At 39.4% G+C, this 13,672-nt stretch overlaps 2 protein-coding genes across 2 annotated transcripts; one reads left to right on the top strand and one right to left on the bottom strand.

Moving 5' to 3' along the window:
* Window positions 1-1,661: 1,661 nt before the first annotated feature.
* LOC130169665 (protamine-like protein) lies at window positions 1,662-2,537 on the bottom strand. The gene has a single exon (XM_056376569.1). It carries the CDS (start codon window positions 2,463-2,465, stop codon window positions 1,902-1,904), a length of 564 nt encoding a protein of 187 aa, XP_056232544.1. The 5' UTR covers window positions 2,466-2,537; the 3' UTR covers window positions 1,662-1,901.
* A 2,720-nt stretch (window positions 2,538-5,257) lies between these two features.
* tspan36 (tetraspanin 36) lies at window positions 5,258-12,966 on the top strand. The gene is made up of 7 exons (XM_056375303.1): window positions 5,258-5,508; window positions 9,217-9,408; window positions 9,772-9,846; window positions 10,005-10,100; window positions 10,916-11,065; window positions 11,341-11,424; window positions 12,084-12,966. Exons 1-7 carry the CDS (start codon window positions 5,449-5,451, stop codon window positions 12,162-12,164), a joined length of 738 nt encoding a protein of 245 aa, XP_056231278.1. The 5' UTR covers window positions 5,258-5,448; the 3' UTR covers window positions 12,165-12,966.
* The last annotated feature ends 706 nt before the right edge of the window (window positions 12,967-13,672 follow it).

Raw genomic sequence — 13,672 nt, 5'->3', positions numbered from 1 at the left:
TAAACTTCCCCACATTCAAGCTTACCTACATCATAAAGAAAAACACATGGTTTATCTTTCAAGTTGCTTAATTACTGGTGTAAAATTACTTCATATCATGAATACCAGAACAAAAATAACAAATGTATAAGATTATGTTTTTAAAAACTTTTATGTATTTGATGTATTGTTAATTAATGCCAAATACCTCTGTTTTACTACATACTGTTTTGTTATGTTACTACTTTGCTCATGATTTTTTTTCAGAGCTAACTTTTTCAATTCGATTCAATTGAATTTTGTAATAAATAGACTAACCAAATCTTGGCTAGATTATATGAATATTTGTCATTTTCTATGAATTATCGTCGAAACACAATTTTCAATTCCCATTGTGGCTTCTTTGTATTTCAGTTTATATGTAAAACGCCATGTTCATTTTGAGCAGAACATCATTTTACAGAAACGTCATTCGACTTGTTAAATTAAACAAAAACTGACCTGTGGTCCCAGCCAACTGTCTTTCACTACCTCTCAGTGAAGTAACTGTTCCCGGATCCGGCCACTAGATGGCAACACGGAGCCATACAGCTCATGAACTCTGCAGCTGTGCGAGTCACCGCACAAGGTATGAAGTGCTTTCACCTTTTGGGTTCAGGGCCTCACCGCTTCAGCTTATCGAACCTAAAGGCTTGTGTACGAATATGGATCATAGCCTTTTGTCATAGTTTTTACATTGACCTGACTCAGCATTAGTTGAAATCCAAACGCCGTCCGCCGTTATTTCTCTATAATAGAGATCATTTCATCTGCTTTTTAAATCCCATCATGATCTTGGATGAGAATGATATTCCTGTATTCACCAGGCGGACTTCACTATCACATCAGCCGTACTGAAACGATGTCATGTTTTTTCCCGCTGGAGATAAGGGGAGTCTCAACGAACCCGGGTTGCCACGCCCGTTCAGACTTACTGTTGTCAGTGATGATCAGCTGCGCTTTGCAAGCAGCTGGTGCTCTGCAGACACCAATCTTCGATAAAAACAAACAAGCAAACACCTTACAAGCGGTGGTATATAGTTTGTCATCAAAGTTACTTTTCAACAAGTTCTTTCTAGCTCTTACTGTCTGTTCGTGGCAAGAGTTGTAGGCTATCATGACAGAGATGTGCGACAGTTTTCAAAGACGGACGCAGAAACGTGTTTTTTTTCCGGCTAATGTGGGACTACAATCGCTGTTTGTGCCGTCTGCCAATTCACAAGAAACTCATTTTGTATGTGGTGATAACATCTGCGTAAATACACTGGGCTGGACTTCACGGTCCCCGTGCGTAATGGTGCGTAAATGCGCCACTCCAAAACATCCTGCGCGCCAAAACAGAAAACTCTTTCCCCGTTAAAGACCACAGAACACTTCCTTTTTCCACGACAGTGAACTCAGTGGTACTGAATGACAAAGTGATATTCAGAAGTAAATAGTACACTTAGTCATAAATGTAAACATCTACTGAGACATGATGTATACCTGACAACAGTAAAGGCTCAATTAAGTTTCGTTTTCTCAGATTGATGTTGTCAGCCGTAAGCTGTTTCTGCACAGACAGAGAAAACACATAATCTGTTCTATATCCAGTTTGTCATTGTTGTTCAAAACTGACAAAACCACACATCACGCTCTGTAAATTAAAAAAAAAAGTAATAGGTTTATTATTTCCAACAACAGCGATTCAATTCATTGCAGGCCACAGCAGATTGTGGTAAGAAAAGGTTCACAGCAGGTTCAGTATTTTCTACTATAGAAAAGCTGTAAAATAGCTCAAGCAAACTCAAGTTCTTGGAATGAATGCAGAAGTTTAGTCCACACAAGAGTTAAATGCCACTAGAAACACTTTTGTTCGGCATTCAGTGTTCAGAGGGAGAAGTTCACTTCTTGGCAGCAGCCCTGGTCCTGGTTGACTTGGTGACCTTGCGCTTTGCCTTCTTGGGACTCTTCGCCTTCTTGGGCTTCCTGGCTGCCGCGGGCCTCTTGGCTTTCTTAGGACTCTTTGCCTTCCTCTTCTTCTTAGGTGACTTCTTGGCTGCTGGAGTGCCACCTGCGGCTGCTTTCTTGGCTCTGGTCTTCTTTACCTTTTTCACCGGCTTCTTCTTTTTCACCACCTTCTTCTTTCGAGGTGTGGGCGGCTTCTTGTTCAGCTTGAAGGAGCCGGAGGCCCCGGTGCCTTTGGTCTGGACCAGGGATTTGTTGGCCAACAAGCGTCTGATGGCGATGAGTATTCTGGCTTTGTTCTTCACCACGTCGTATCCTCCGGCCTTTAGAGACTTCTTCAGGGCTGCCAGGGATGTGCCACCGCGCTCTGTGGATGCAGACATGGCCCTCAGTATCAGGTCTGACACTGTGGGACCTGTCTTCTTCCTCTGAGACTTGGCTCTCTTCTTTGGAGATTTGGCCGGAGCCGCTGAGGGCAAAGCAATCAGCGCAGAAGACATTGTAATAGCACCACTGCTGGGATCAGATGAGTGAGGTTTCTCAGAGACGAGGACAGAGTGATATCTCTGCTTGCCCTCTTGACGGGTTCAGGGTTGATAAAGCCCTGATGAGAACCGTGTAGAGTGAGACCCGCCACCACAGCGCGCCTCTTCTCTCCCACTCAAACCTGATAAAGTTTGTGTTTTCTCCAGCTGGATTATTCTGGAAAAATTCAGTGTCAAATGTTGAATATCCATATAAAAAGCACATCATAAGAATGAGCATGCTCTCTACTGTCTATATCTATATTTTCATTCAGGGATTTGATAAAGGCTTTTTGTGCAATTACAAGTTGGCTGTTGTAAAGTCTAATTTGAGGCATGTATTTTGAACATTTTAACAAGGTTACACCCTCTAACCAATCAAGTGCAGACTTTTAGAATTAAATATGGTTAAATAGTAATGTGTTTGGTACACTGGCTGCAAAATTTAGTTTTATTTCATCTGTTTTTACTAATTAAATTCAACTTAATATGACCAAAGAAACACAGTTGCCCTGCAGACCCATGACAGAGTGACCTCAACATAGATATAAGTTCCTGAAATTCAGTAGCAAGGACAGTTTTAATGAAAGCGTGAAGTGAAAAAAGTTAGATAACCAAAATTAAGTTTTATATCATCATATTTATCTACTGAAAATATTACTGTAGGCTACTGTATGTTTCTGTGTGGAGGGAGCGGGACCTCAGCCAGAGTAAGAGTTATCAGCCTGTGAGGAGGGGCAGCAAGAGAAACGAATTCAAGATTAATTTCCCGGGTCTTTTTGAACTTTAGGCTTTTTATGAAACAACCAGTGTGAGGTGCATTCACATTAGTGTGCATGTCTGTACATTTAAAACAAGAGTCTTTCTTATTAAAGCGATGATCCATGGTTTGACAACCAGTTTAATCACTTGATCTGGGACGTGATGCCATAAAGAAATGCAATAATTCCATTCCAAGCTTTTAACCTGCTGCGTCCTCTGCATATAAATAGATTAATTAAAGTAAGTGCAAAGGAATCAGTGAAGTAGTATATCATACGACACTGAATATTCCTCTGATTGCATTTCCTTAACAATATCGCTTTAGATTGATGAACAGCACAAACATGTACAGTAGTGTAGGTTAGTATAGCGTTGCAGACTATTTGAAGTATGAAGTTCAGTCAGATTTCAAACATAAAATACAACTTATCTTATTTGTAACCATTTTGTTTTCTTTTACATTGTTGACAGGTATATTCATATACAGTAGATATGATTCATTGATGAAAAATCTGTATTTTTTTGTGATTCTCACATTAATATTATTATATATCCAGGTCTGTTTGATGATGTGTTTACAACTATTATCATTGTTGATGAGAACAAACCTTTAACAACAGTACAAACCCGAGTTTGTTGTATTGGTTTGATTTGCATTTACGTGACATTGAACAGGACAAATCAACCTAAAAAGTGGTCCAACATCTGAGTTACTCTTTGATAGTATTTGTTTTAACCTGGAGATGATTATTAGACACATGAGCTGGAATATCAGTAATCTTAACTGTTTCAAAAATACTTGAATAAACTGCTCGAACCACACAGATAAAGTATGTGTGTCTGGGGGGAAAAGATTGGCAAATGTAGTCTGCCTTCTGTAGTGCACTGATAGCGCCTCCTCCTGTTACACACAAACACACACATACAAACCCACGCGAACACACAATGTGTGTTACAACAAAGTAAAATGAATTTCATCAAAATACAGTTCTGTTTTTTGATTGCAAGTCTGTACAAGTAGTTATTTTAGCTTAAAAGAAAACTGCTGGTGATGACTGTAGAAAGCTTTAAATCCAGTCTAACATGCACTGGAGCAGAGAACAGAGGGTGAAGCAGACATCTAAGATCAGATGAATTTGGACCAGTCGGAGAAACTTCCTGAAGAGAAACGGGCCTTTTCGATAACATAATCGACATGTTGTCTCGCTAACCATCCAACCAAAACTTTTACTTCCTTAAGCAAAGAGGTACTGCAACTGTTTTGGACTTCATGTGGTTTGTGTAGTTTGTCTACAGGGACTTTTAATGAAAAGTATTCAGCACTTATAAGTGACTCCTTTTAGAGTATGTGCTGCTGTTGTTTGAAAGTTATGAGGATTTGTTATCTGTGTCACAGTCAGAAGAGCAGCTGTTACCTGATGTTGTGCTCCCTCACACTTAAATGAGTCAGTGGATTAAATCACCCAAATGAAGCCTATTTTAGACATTCACTTCAGACTTCCAACCCTCCTGTTGAAGAAGCGTTGATAGAACCATTGTTTTGTAGCAATACAAGCCCACTGTGATTTATTGCTCCAGGCCTCTCTAGTATTTGTATGTCAGAATAATTCATGTCATTGCTTCTAACTGCTGAGGAGCAGGAGAGCTCTCATCGTGATCCTGTGAAAACAGCCACGAGTCAATCATACCGATACACGAACAGATACAGCAGGTTTGTGGTACAATAGTTGTGTCATGAATAACTTATGAAAAGGGCGAAAAAAAAGACTGAGCGCCATCGCGTCTTTTATTTTTTAAAAAGTTGTGTTAAGGCGTGTCAAATCGAGAATAAAGTGTGTTCTTTGTTCTGTATTGAAAACGTTTCTCCAAATTTACACATTAGCCTCTGTTTTATTTCGTTATTAGACTCCTTTGTTTTCTTGTGCGTGTCTTCGGGGCTTTCCGCGCTCCTCCGTGAGCGCGCCGTGTGATGTGATGCAGCTCTGTAGCTGAGGGGCTGTTGGACCTGTTCTCTTACATCGCTCTCCTCCCCAAAGCATGTGACCATGTGATCACATTCACTGCAGCCGGACAAAGTGAGAGAACTTGTGACCGAACGAGCGACGGCAGGAGACACTTGGCGGCTCTGCGAGAATAAAATCCGGAGTTTAGTGACCCCATAGTTTCTTCTTCAGTCTCCTCACTTCCGCCATACAACATGGACTGCGGGATCTTCACGTCCAAGACCATCCTCCTCTTCCTCAGCTTGATATTTTGGGTGAGTCATGGTGCCATTTCTCCACCTGCGAACATTTTAATTTATACTGACAGCTAGAGAGAGGAGAGCCGAGATGTGTTTGTTGTTGTTTTTTTTTTGTTTTTTTTAACTTTAAACCATCGTTATTTGTTGTGTAGTAGTGTCTGTGAGCTCTGTGTTCTTTCAGGTTTCTACAAATCAGAGTTGTGACTTGATAACCGCCCTGATATCAGTAGTATTATTACTATACTGTACTTCCTCATTTGAACTGTTCCCCACTGTAGTTCACGTTTGGACTATTTGTTTTTAAAACCCTAGTAAGTGTTTCTAAATAATGTGCCCAGAAGAGTTAAGGGGAACAGTGATTCACTGGGTCACCCATCCAGTCTGACCGAAGAGATACTCCATCTCTTTTACACTTCTGCTTGTCTACAGTCCCCGTACTGTAATCTGGCCTACAGTATATGGACACTATGTATTTAGTGGGCCACTTATGACTGACTCCTGACCAGAGTTTATTTCTGGCTTTTTGTCAAAGTAAACTTTGGATTTGTATATTGTTGGCTTATCATTCACCAGGTCTCTCCTCATTTGGCCTCGCTGGCAAACAGTCGTCAGTTGTCCTCTCTCTCAGAGCAAATGGGTTTTGAAGGGACCAACTAAACTTCTGTGCTGATGTCTGTGTAATTAGATTATTGTGAGATAAAACTGCCCTGAGTGTTTATTTTGAAGGGAAACCACAGACATGGTTTATCTTTTCAATTCAAGTATCCACATAAATTTTTTTTTAACTTCCTTACTATTTTAACTTCCTTACTTTAAACTTCTCTTTCTTCCCAATGTAGTGCTTTATCTTCCCCCTTTGCATTTAACGCTTGCCATTTTCCCATCTCTAACAAGTATATGAGTTTGTTTAATGAGTCTGTTTTCTAATGTTTATAGGGTTTATTACATTCCTCCAGTCTTTCCTTTAAGCGAGGCTTTACACACAACGTATGTCATATGGCAAAGATCTGTGACATTTAACGCAGGTTTCTATTTGTGAAGCAGCAAAAATTTAATGCGATGATCTCTGATTTGTAAACCACATAACTCAAAAGATCACCCACATCAGGTGTATCTTGTTTCTCCTAACAGCTGCAGCTCAGTTGTGTCGTGCCTGTTGACTGGTTATGAAGAATGTGGGGCCAACTTTATTTGGCCAACAGTGAAGCACTAAAACAAACCAAATCCACTTATTGGAGCAAGACAGTGATGATCCATCTTTGATTTTTCCACTGATTCATCAGGCCAAGAGTCTTGAGCAGTTGTGTGAGTTAGATGATGAGAAACTGCACATTTTGAACAAGATTAACTGTAACCAGAATGTGGGAGAGATGTTGAAAATTGTTTTAAAAAAATTATAGTTCAACCAAAATATCAGCTTATCCTTTTACACACTGCCTGACCCACTGCCAGGTCTGTATTCAGGAAAACATTTATATGCAGCTAAACACAGAACAAACCCACAAAAGTTTATATAAAGTCTTTTAAAGATCCCAAAGTTCCAAAAGATGGCAGATATTAATAAACAAATATATTGTGTAGAGTTTTTATTGACGATGTGTATAAAATGATCCACTTCACAACTGATGTAATGGTGCTGTGATAAATCATGGTTTCTTTGTATTCTAAAATGAATCAGTTAATGTGTCTAATTGCGTAATAGAAGTGTTTTTCTAAAAGAAAATTGGGTGATTTAGGGAGAAAATCAAAATTTTAAAAGGCTGTGCTCTGAATGTTTGGAAGCACATGAGCAGAAACGTCACGGCTGCTGTCTTTCCCAGTTGGCTAAACTTAAATCATGTCTGGCCCTTGAACCTGGTCCGAGGTACAGTGCGGTTACAGAACATTTGCAGTGCAGGGACCCGCTAAGATCATGGCCACAGACCAAGAAACATCGCTCCAGAGGTTTCTCACATTCCAGAGAGGTGGCACCGTGCATGGGCGCTATATGTTGTGTAAGCGTCTTTGTGCTGCTTCTTAGGAACAAGATCTGAGTTTCTGGAAAGATTAGGGGTGAGCCACGGGGGGGGGGGGGGGGTGTTAGACAGACTATTCCACAGGGATCCCGTGACTGTGGAGTGATTAAGAGAAGTTAGTCATGGGGCTGAACTGAGGGATGAATGATTGTTAGGCCGCACAAAACACACATTCTCACATACAAACAAACATGTCCACACTATGTATAACTCATATCATTAGAGGGGAAGTAATACTGAAAATGACACAAATACACAGACACACACACAAGGGGGATTTCTGATTAATATTCTGAGTAATAAAGGGTTGTCTTTTTACCTCGAACTTTCCAACTGGAAATTTAGTTGATCACATATTTTCTTATTCTCATATCCCCGCTGTGCTACCAGGATAAACAGTACAAACAGGATTTGCACAAAAAGCTGTATTTGAGTGTAATTTTATTTACAGTTTAGATTCCGAAGTGTTATTTATGTAACTTCCATCACTCAGCAGCTGCTTTTTCCACCAACAGGCGTTTGAATTGACACATTGAGTGTCAAAGGGCAAAAGGAAGTCAGGAGTGCTGATAATGAGATAAATCTATAAAAAGCCACATTTTTCTGAAACAGTTGCCTCTGTTCTTGAAGTCTTTGTAGTATGGACCCTCGAAAACCTTTGAGTTTTTGGACCAGATAGTTAAACAGATACACAAAGCGGAATAAACAAAGGTGCCATTTTACAATAACATGATAAATCATCTTGAAATTGTCACTGTAAGTTCAGTCTGTACTGTGTTTTCACACAATTGGCCCATAAATGTGCAGTCTTATGACTGGTGAGCTCACTGCTGGAGCATGACTTGAGCATAAGTCATGATTATGGTGTGACTTGATGCCTTATCCACATCTGACTCCACAGGGATGGACCACCAGTGACCTTACGGCTTGTTTTCATCACATGAGGTCATATCAGATAATGATATTAGAACAAATCCCTTTGAGCTGTCTAAAAGTCTTTGAAGTGTTTTTAGAGAAGTGTCATAATTCAGTGTAGTTCATGTTATTCAACTTGCTGTGTTTTAACTGCGTCATGTTCACATACAAAAGACCAAATGACTGACTCATATCATACATCAGTATTACTGAGTGGAAGGTTAAAAAACTGCTCTTTCCTCTCAGTTTCTCTAGTATTCAGTGTACAGATTATCAACATGACGCTTTCAACTACATCAAAGAGAGGAAAAAGAAAAACAGATCATGTGACAATCCTTCCACTTGTTTGATTGTGCGTTTGTTTTCTGCTGTACTTTGTTAAATGCAATTGAGGTTTTTCTGGAAAAGCTGCAGATCCATTACTTTATGATTGTTGACTCTGTTTAGCACAGATTTAAATAACTGGAGAAGAAATGGTCAAAATTAGGAGAGAGTGGATAATTTAGCTCTCAGCTCAGTAGCTAGTGCTTATTGTAGAATGTTGTGTAATTAAACAGTTATTCTCAGTGGGATCCTTATGTTTGTGTTTATTCCCAGAATAAAAACTTTGACAAACATACATGAAAATGAGAAAACTAGTGTCTTCAAATGATCTGTTTTAAAAAAAAAAAAAAAAAAATTCTTTGCATTTGCTCTTAATGTTATAATCATATAATTCGTTTACTGACTCTGATCTGTATGCACACATGGTAACCATATCGCTAACACATTATGATTTTCCTCCTGCCCGCAGGCTGCAGGAGCGGTGTTGGCCTACGTTGGAGCCTATGTGATCAAGAGCTATGACAACTTTGACAGTTTCATTCAGGACAAGTACACGCTTGTACCAGCAGCCATCATCATCGGCATCAGCGTGGTGATGTTCCTTTTTGGGCTGTTGGGATGCTGCTCCACAATCAGAGAGTCCAAATTCGGCCTCAGCTTTGTAAGTGTGTGTGTGTGTGTGTGTGTGTGTGTGTGTGTGTGTGTGTGTGTGTGTGTGTGTGTGTGTGTGTGTGTGTGTGTGTGTGTGTGTGTGTGTGTGTGTGTGTGTGTGTGTGTGTGAGAGAGAGAGGTGAGGTGTAGGCTATAATTTGTGCTTCAGTCGGTTCCTTGACATTTCCTTGTTTGTTTGAATCTGAAGTCTGAAGGTGAAAATGCAACTGCAAACATTTACAGTTTTTCAGTTAAAGTTTTAGTTGTCAGCTTTGATGTTTCATTTGTGAACTTTTGTTCATCCTTTCACCGCGTTTCATTTCTATTTTATTCAATACATTTCTTAACAACTTCCCATTTTCTTCCTCTCCAGTTCTTCCTGATCATCATGGCGATCTTTGCCGCTGAAATAACTGCTTTGGTATTTAGCTTCATCTACCAGGGCCAGGTGAGTCACGGATACATATTCTCTGTCGCACAATATTTGCTGCAAACTGTAAAGTATATTAGGATATATGGTATTTAATATCCGTCATTGTAAATCTGCTTTGGCACACTAGCAAAAGCACCTGACTGCATACATTGTGTGTGGTTTTTTTGTTTCAGATAAGTGGAGATCTGGAGCGCTCTATGAATGGAACCTTTGAAAAGTATGATGGACAGGGCACTGAGACCAAAGGTGTGGACTACCTGCAGCAACAGGTTAGTGTCGTGGTCTACTGTATATAAATAGATGGTCTAGCTTTGTTTTCTCAGTTGTACTTTTTCCTCTTCTGCTTCACTTGCTTTCTCTCTCGCTTGCTTGCTTTCATTTCCCTCTCTTGTTCTTTCATTTTACTCCCCCTCGGTCTTTCACTCTCTTGCCTTTTTAAGAAAAAAAGAAAACCCATCTTAAAACAGCAACAGCTAAAACACAATATACGTTGTATTTTGTTTGTGATGTATTTATTATTATTTATTTTGATAACTGTCCAGATGGAAACAATAAATGTTATTAGAGCTAAAAAAAAACTCTATTTTGATTTTATATAAATAATAAAATAAACTCTCTTATGTGTTAATTCAAGAATGTATAAATGAATGTAAAGTGAAGACCATTACAAACTTAAAACATTTTGCAATAGTTTATAGTTCAGTAATACAGACAAATAAAAATGATGTCCATAAAGCACTACTGCGTTGTCAAACAACCAGACTTGCTTAGCTGCGTCAGATTCACACCTCTGGGCCTGTCACATGTCGTTGTGGAACATGCAGGAAGTTACTCACTGAAGTAGGAGTTAAAGCAGGTTGATGGAGAGTGTGCAGGTCAAAAAATAAACAAGACTTCACACATCCCTAAATTACTTCCTGTACCATAAAGCACTCACTATACTCATGTAGATTAATGGTAGGTGGATATTTCGTATAACTGTTTCTCATATAGCTTTTATATTTCCCTCCATTTTTATCATTTTTTTCTTTTTAGTTTTCCTCCTTTTTCATCACCTGTCCATTCTCTCTTTGACTCTGTGCAGTTGCAGTGCTGCGGAGTTAAAAATTACACCAACTGGATCGGCACAGCGTGGTATACCAGCCACAACAACACAGTGCCTGTGTCCTGCTGCAAGAACAGCACCGCGCAGTGCACTGGCCGACTGGATCAACCAGACCTGCTTAACGTAGAGGTAAATCACACAGAATCACACTTTGCTATTTTTGACATAAATACTGTGTCAGTGCACATGTGGTTACACATGCTTATGCTGTTGTTGTGTTGGGAATAGTAAGCTGTTTATTTGGTCTTTTAACTGCTTCTCCAGCTGCAACTTGAAGACCAGAATGATTTTTATTTTGACTCAAAAAATAAAATCTGCAAAACCTAATTATCTAACAGACATTTTAATGAAGACATTGCCAAGGTATGATCAGCACATATGTTTACCCACTGCGTATATTTCAGGGTTGTGAGCCCAAGCTGACGCGCCTCCTCCAGGATGTGTGGGGTTACGCCATGCTGGTCATTCTGGGCTTCGCAATCATCAAGGTAAAGACGGGTGCAGTCAGCATGACCCAACACACGCTTAAGCAGCATTTCAACAATATGCAAAATATGTGGTAGTAAGCTGTGGAGTAAACTGATATTGGAGATACACATCAGTCAGTGCAACAGATGGTGTATCTTATTGGAGAAATTGAAGGCTACATGTTATACTTCTCCATATGCTTTGTTGTACCTTCCAGGTGCGTGTATTTCATAACTGAGCAGTAGTTGTTTGGTACATTAGAGCTAGTCACAGGTAGAAAACAAGCTGAAGTCCTGCTGAATGAGAATCAAATAAAGGATCATCTGTCTTTGAATCCACTCGTGTAAAAGAACAATGATAGTCCTGTTGACAGCTACTCTACACTTAACTTATTAGATTATGCTTTTCAACGTGATCTTTCTAAGAAAGCCAAACTCAGATGTGGCCTTACAAGGGGAAGATATCTGAGAGGAACGTCCTCCTTCTTGTCCCATAGGCTACTTTCTTACTAGTTCTTGTTCTCTCACATTGATTGAGTGAAATACTTGATCCTATCCTAACCTGCTCAAATACGGCAGTTAAAGTTCCATTCCAGTGCAAATTTGTTCACATAACCTTACACTGCTTCAGAAAATACATTTTAAGAGCTTGTGTATGATTACCTTTACTTTTGTTGCAGTTCTTTGGGATGCTGAGCGTATGTGTGATCACCTGTAAAAGTGGCAGCCGGAGGAGCGGCTACCAGCCTCTCTATGCCTGAACCACCTCCTGAAACCACCCACCACCCCCTCACTTCAGTCCTTTAGGTTTTCTGACCACTTGATATCAGCAGGCATCCTTATTCTGCAGTGTACAGAGGCTTCCAGGTCAAACGTATACAAATCTAAGATTTACTTAAATACTGGCATATACACACAGTGGAAAACTCTTCTCCTTGTAATATCACTCCTCAGACGATATCTGACATAAATGTGACGTGGCTTTGAATTTTGACTTATTGTCCTAATTTCCATTTTGGTTGGGCTGCCAAAGGTTTTTGTACTGTTACAACCGAGCCTCTTTGACATAACACAGACAACAACAACATAAGAAACCATTTTTAAGCAGTAGTTTGCTGCAAGACTTACTCGTCTGAAGCAACTTCTTGTTTCTAATGCTTGTCTGTAAACTTCATGCAGCTGCCGTGAAATCACAGGAGAGAAAAGGTGACAGAAAAGAAAACTATTTTTGGACATTGAAACTTATACTTGTAAATCCTGCTGAGACTTCTCACTCTGCTGCATCATGTAGATATTCTTTTAAAGGACATTATTCTTTGGATTGTACCATAATGTGGGAGTACAAACTATATATTAAGCTTTTTGTGATTGTGAACAAGAGTATAGCAGTTTAATGCCTCATTTAGGATTGCAATATTTATAGTCAACTGAATGAATGAATACATTATATATATAATGGTATGGTCAGTTAACTGTATTTAATGAAGTTACAGTTTTACATAAAGTAGTTTGACTTTGTGTTTATGATGTTTCTAAATTAAAAAGGTGAATATTTCACAACAATTTGGAGTTTGGAGCAGTTATATCACATCCTTGTGTTGCCTTGTTTCTGTGGTTATTTTGTTTTTTTTAACCTCTTGTAAGGGACAATATTAAATCACATTTCTAGCTTCATTTCAAACAGCAGGATTTTTTCTTTTTTTTTGTTACAGGAGGCCTCTGTTACCGGGGGCACATTCAGAGCATCACATTGAATGTGACCCACGGTGGTTATCTTTCTCTCACCTCCTGACTCTACTGATAAAGAGGCCCTTTAGTTTGGCACATACAGAAGATAGGAGTGTTCGTGTTACATAAGCACCAAAAAGATAAATGAAATTATAAACTCACGTTGAGGGGCGTAGTAGTCATCAATCATCACACAGCACAGATTAAAGGGTAGATTTCCCACTGATGAGGCTGTAGATATAACTGATTTCAACCATTAGTTTCATTCAGACTTAAATTATCCGTTTACTTTTTTCATAAATGATTCAAACCAGCCATGCGACAAACCCCTTTTTTTTCCCCTTTTGCGAGTGCCAATCCTGTAATTACCAAACCCTAAACCACAATAATCCATTAGCATCAGAACACATCACTGTAGGTTTTTGCGTTTGTGTGTTTAGTTGCAGTAACTCCTGCAGGTGGTGGTAGAGAACCTGCTCTGAGTTTGAAATCTAAAACAGCAGTTGTGGTGATGAAGGGGCCCAAGAAACACGCTGTATGT

The sequence above is a fragment of the Seriola aureovittata genome, chromosome 5 (genome assembly GCF_021018895.1).
Source record: "Seriola aureovittata isolate HTS-2021-v1 ecotype China chromosome 5, ASM2101889v1, whole genome shotgun sequence".
NCBI classification, from domain to species: domain Eukaryota; kingdom Metazoa; phylum Chordata; class Actinopteri; order Carangiformes; family Carangidae; genus Seriola; species Seriola aureovittata.
This window is presented reverse-complemented; position numbering and strand designations above follow the sequence as displayed.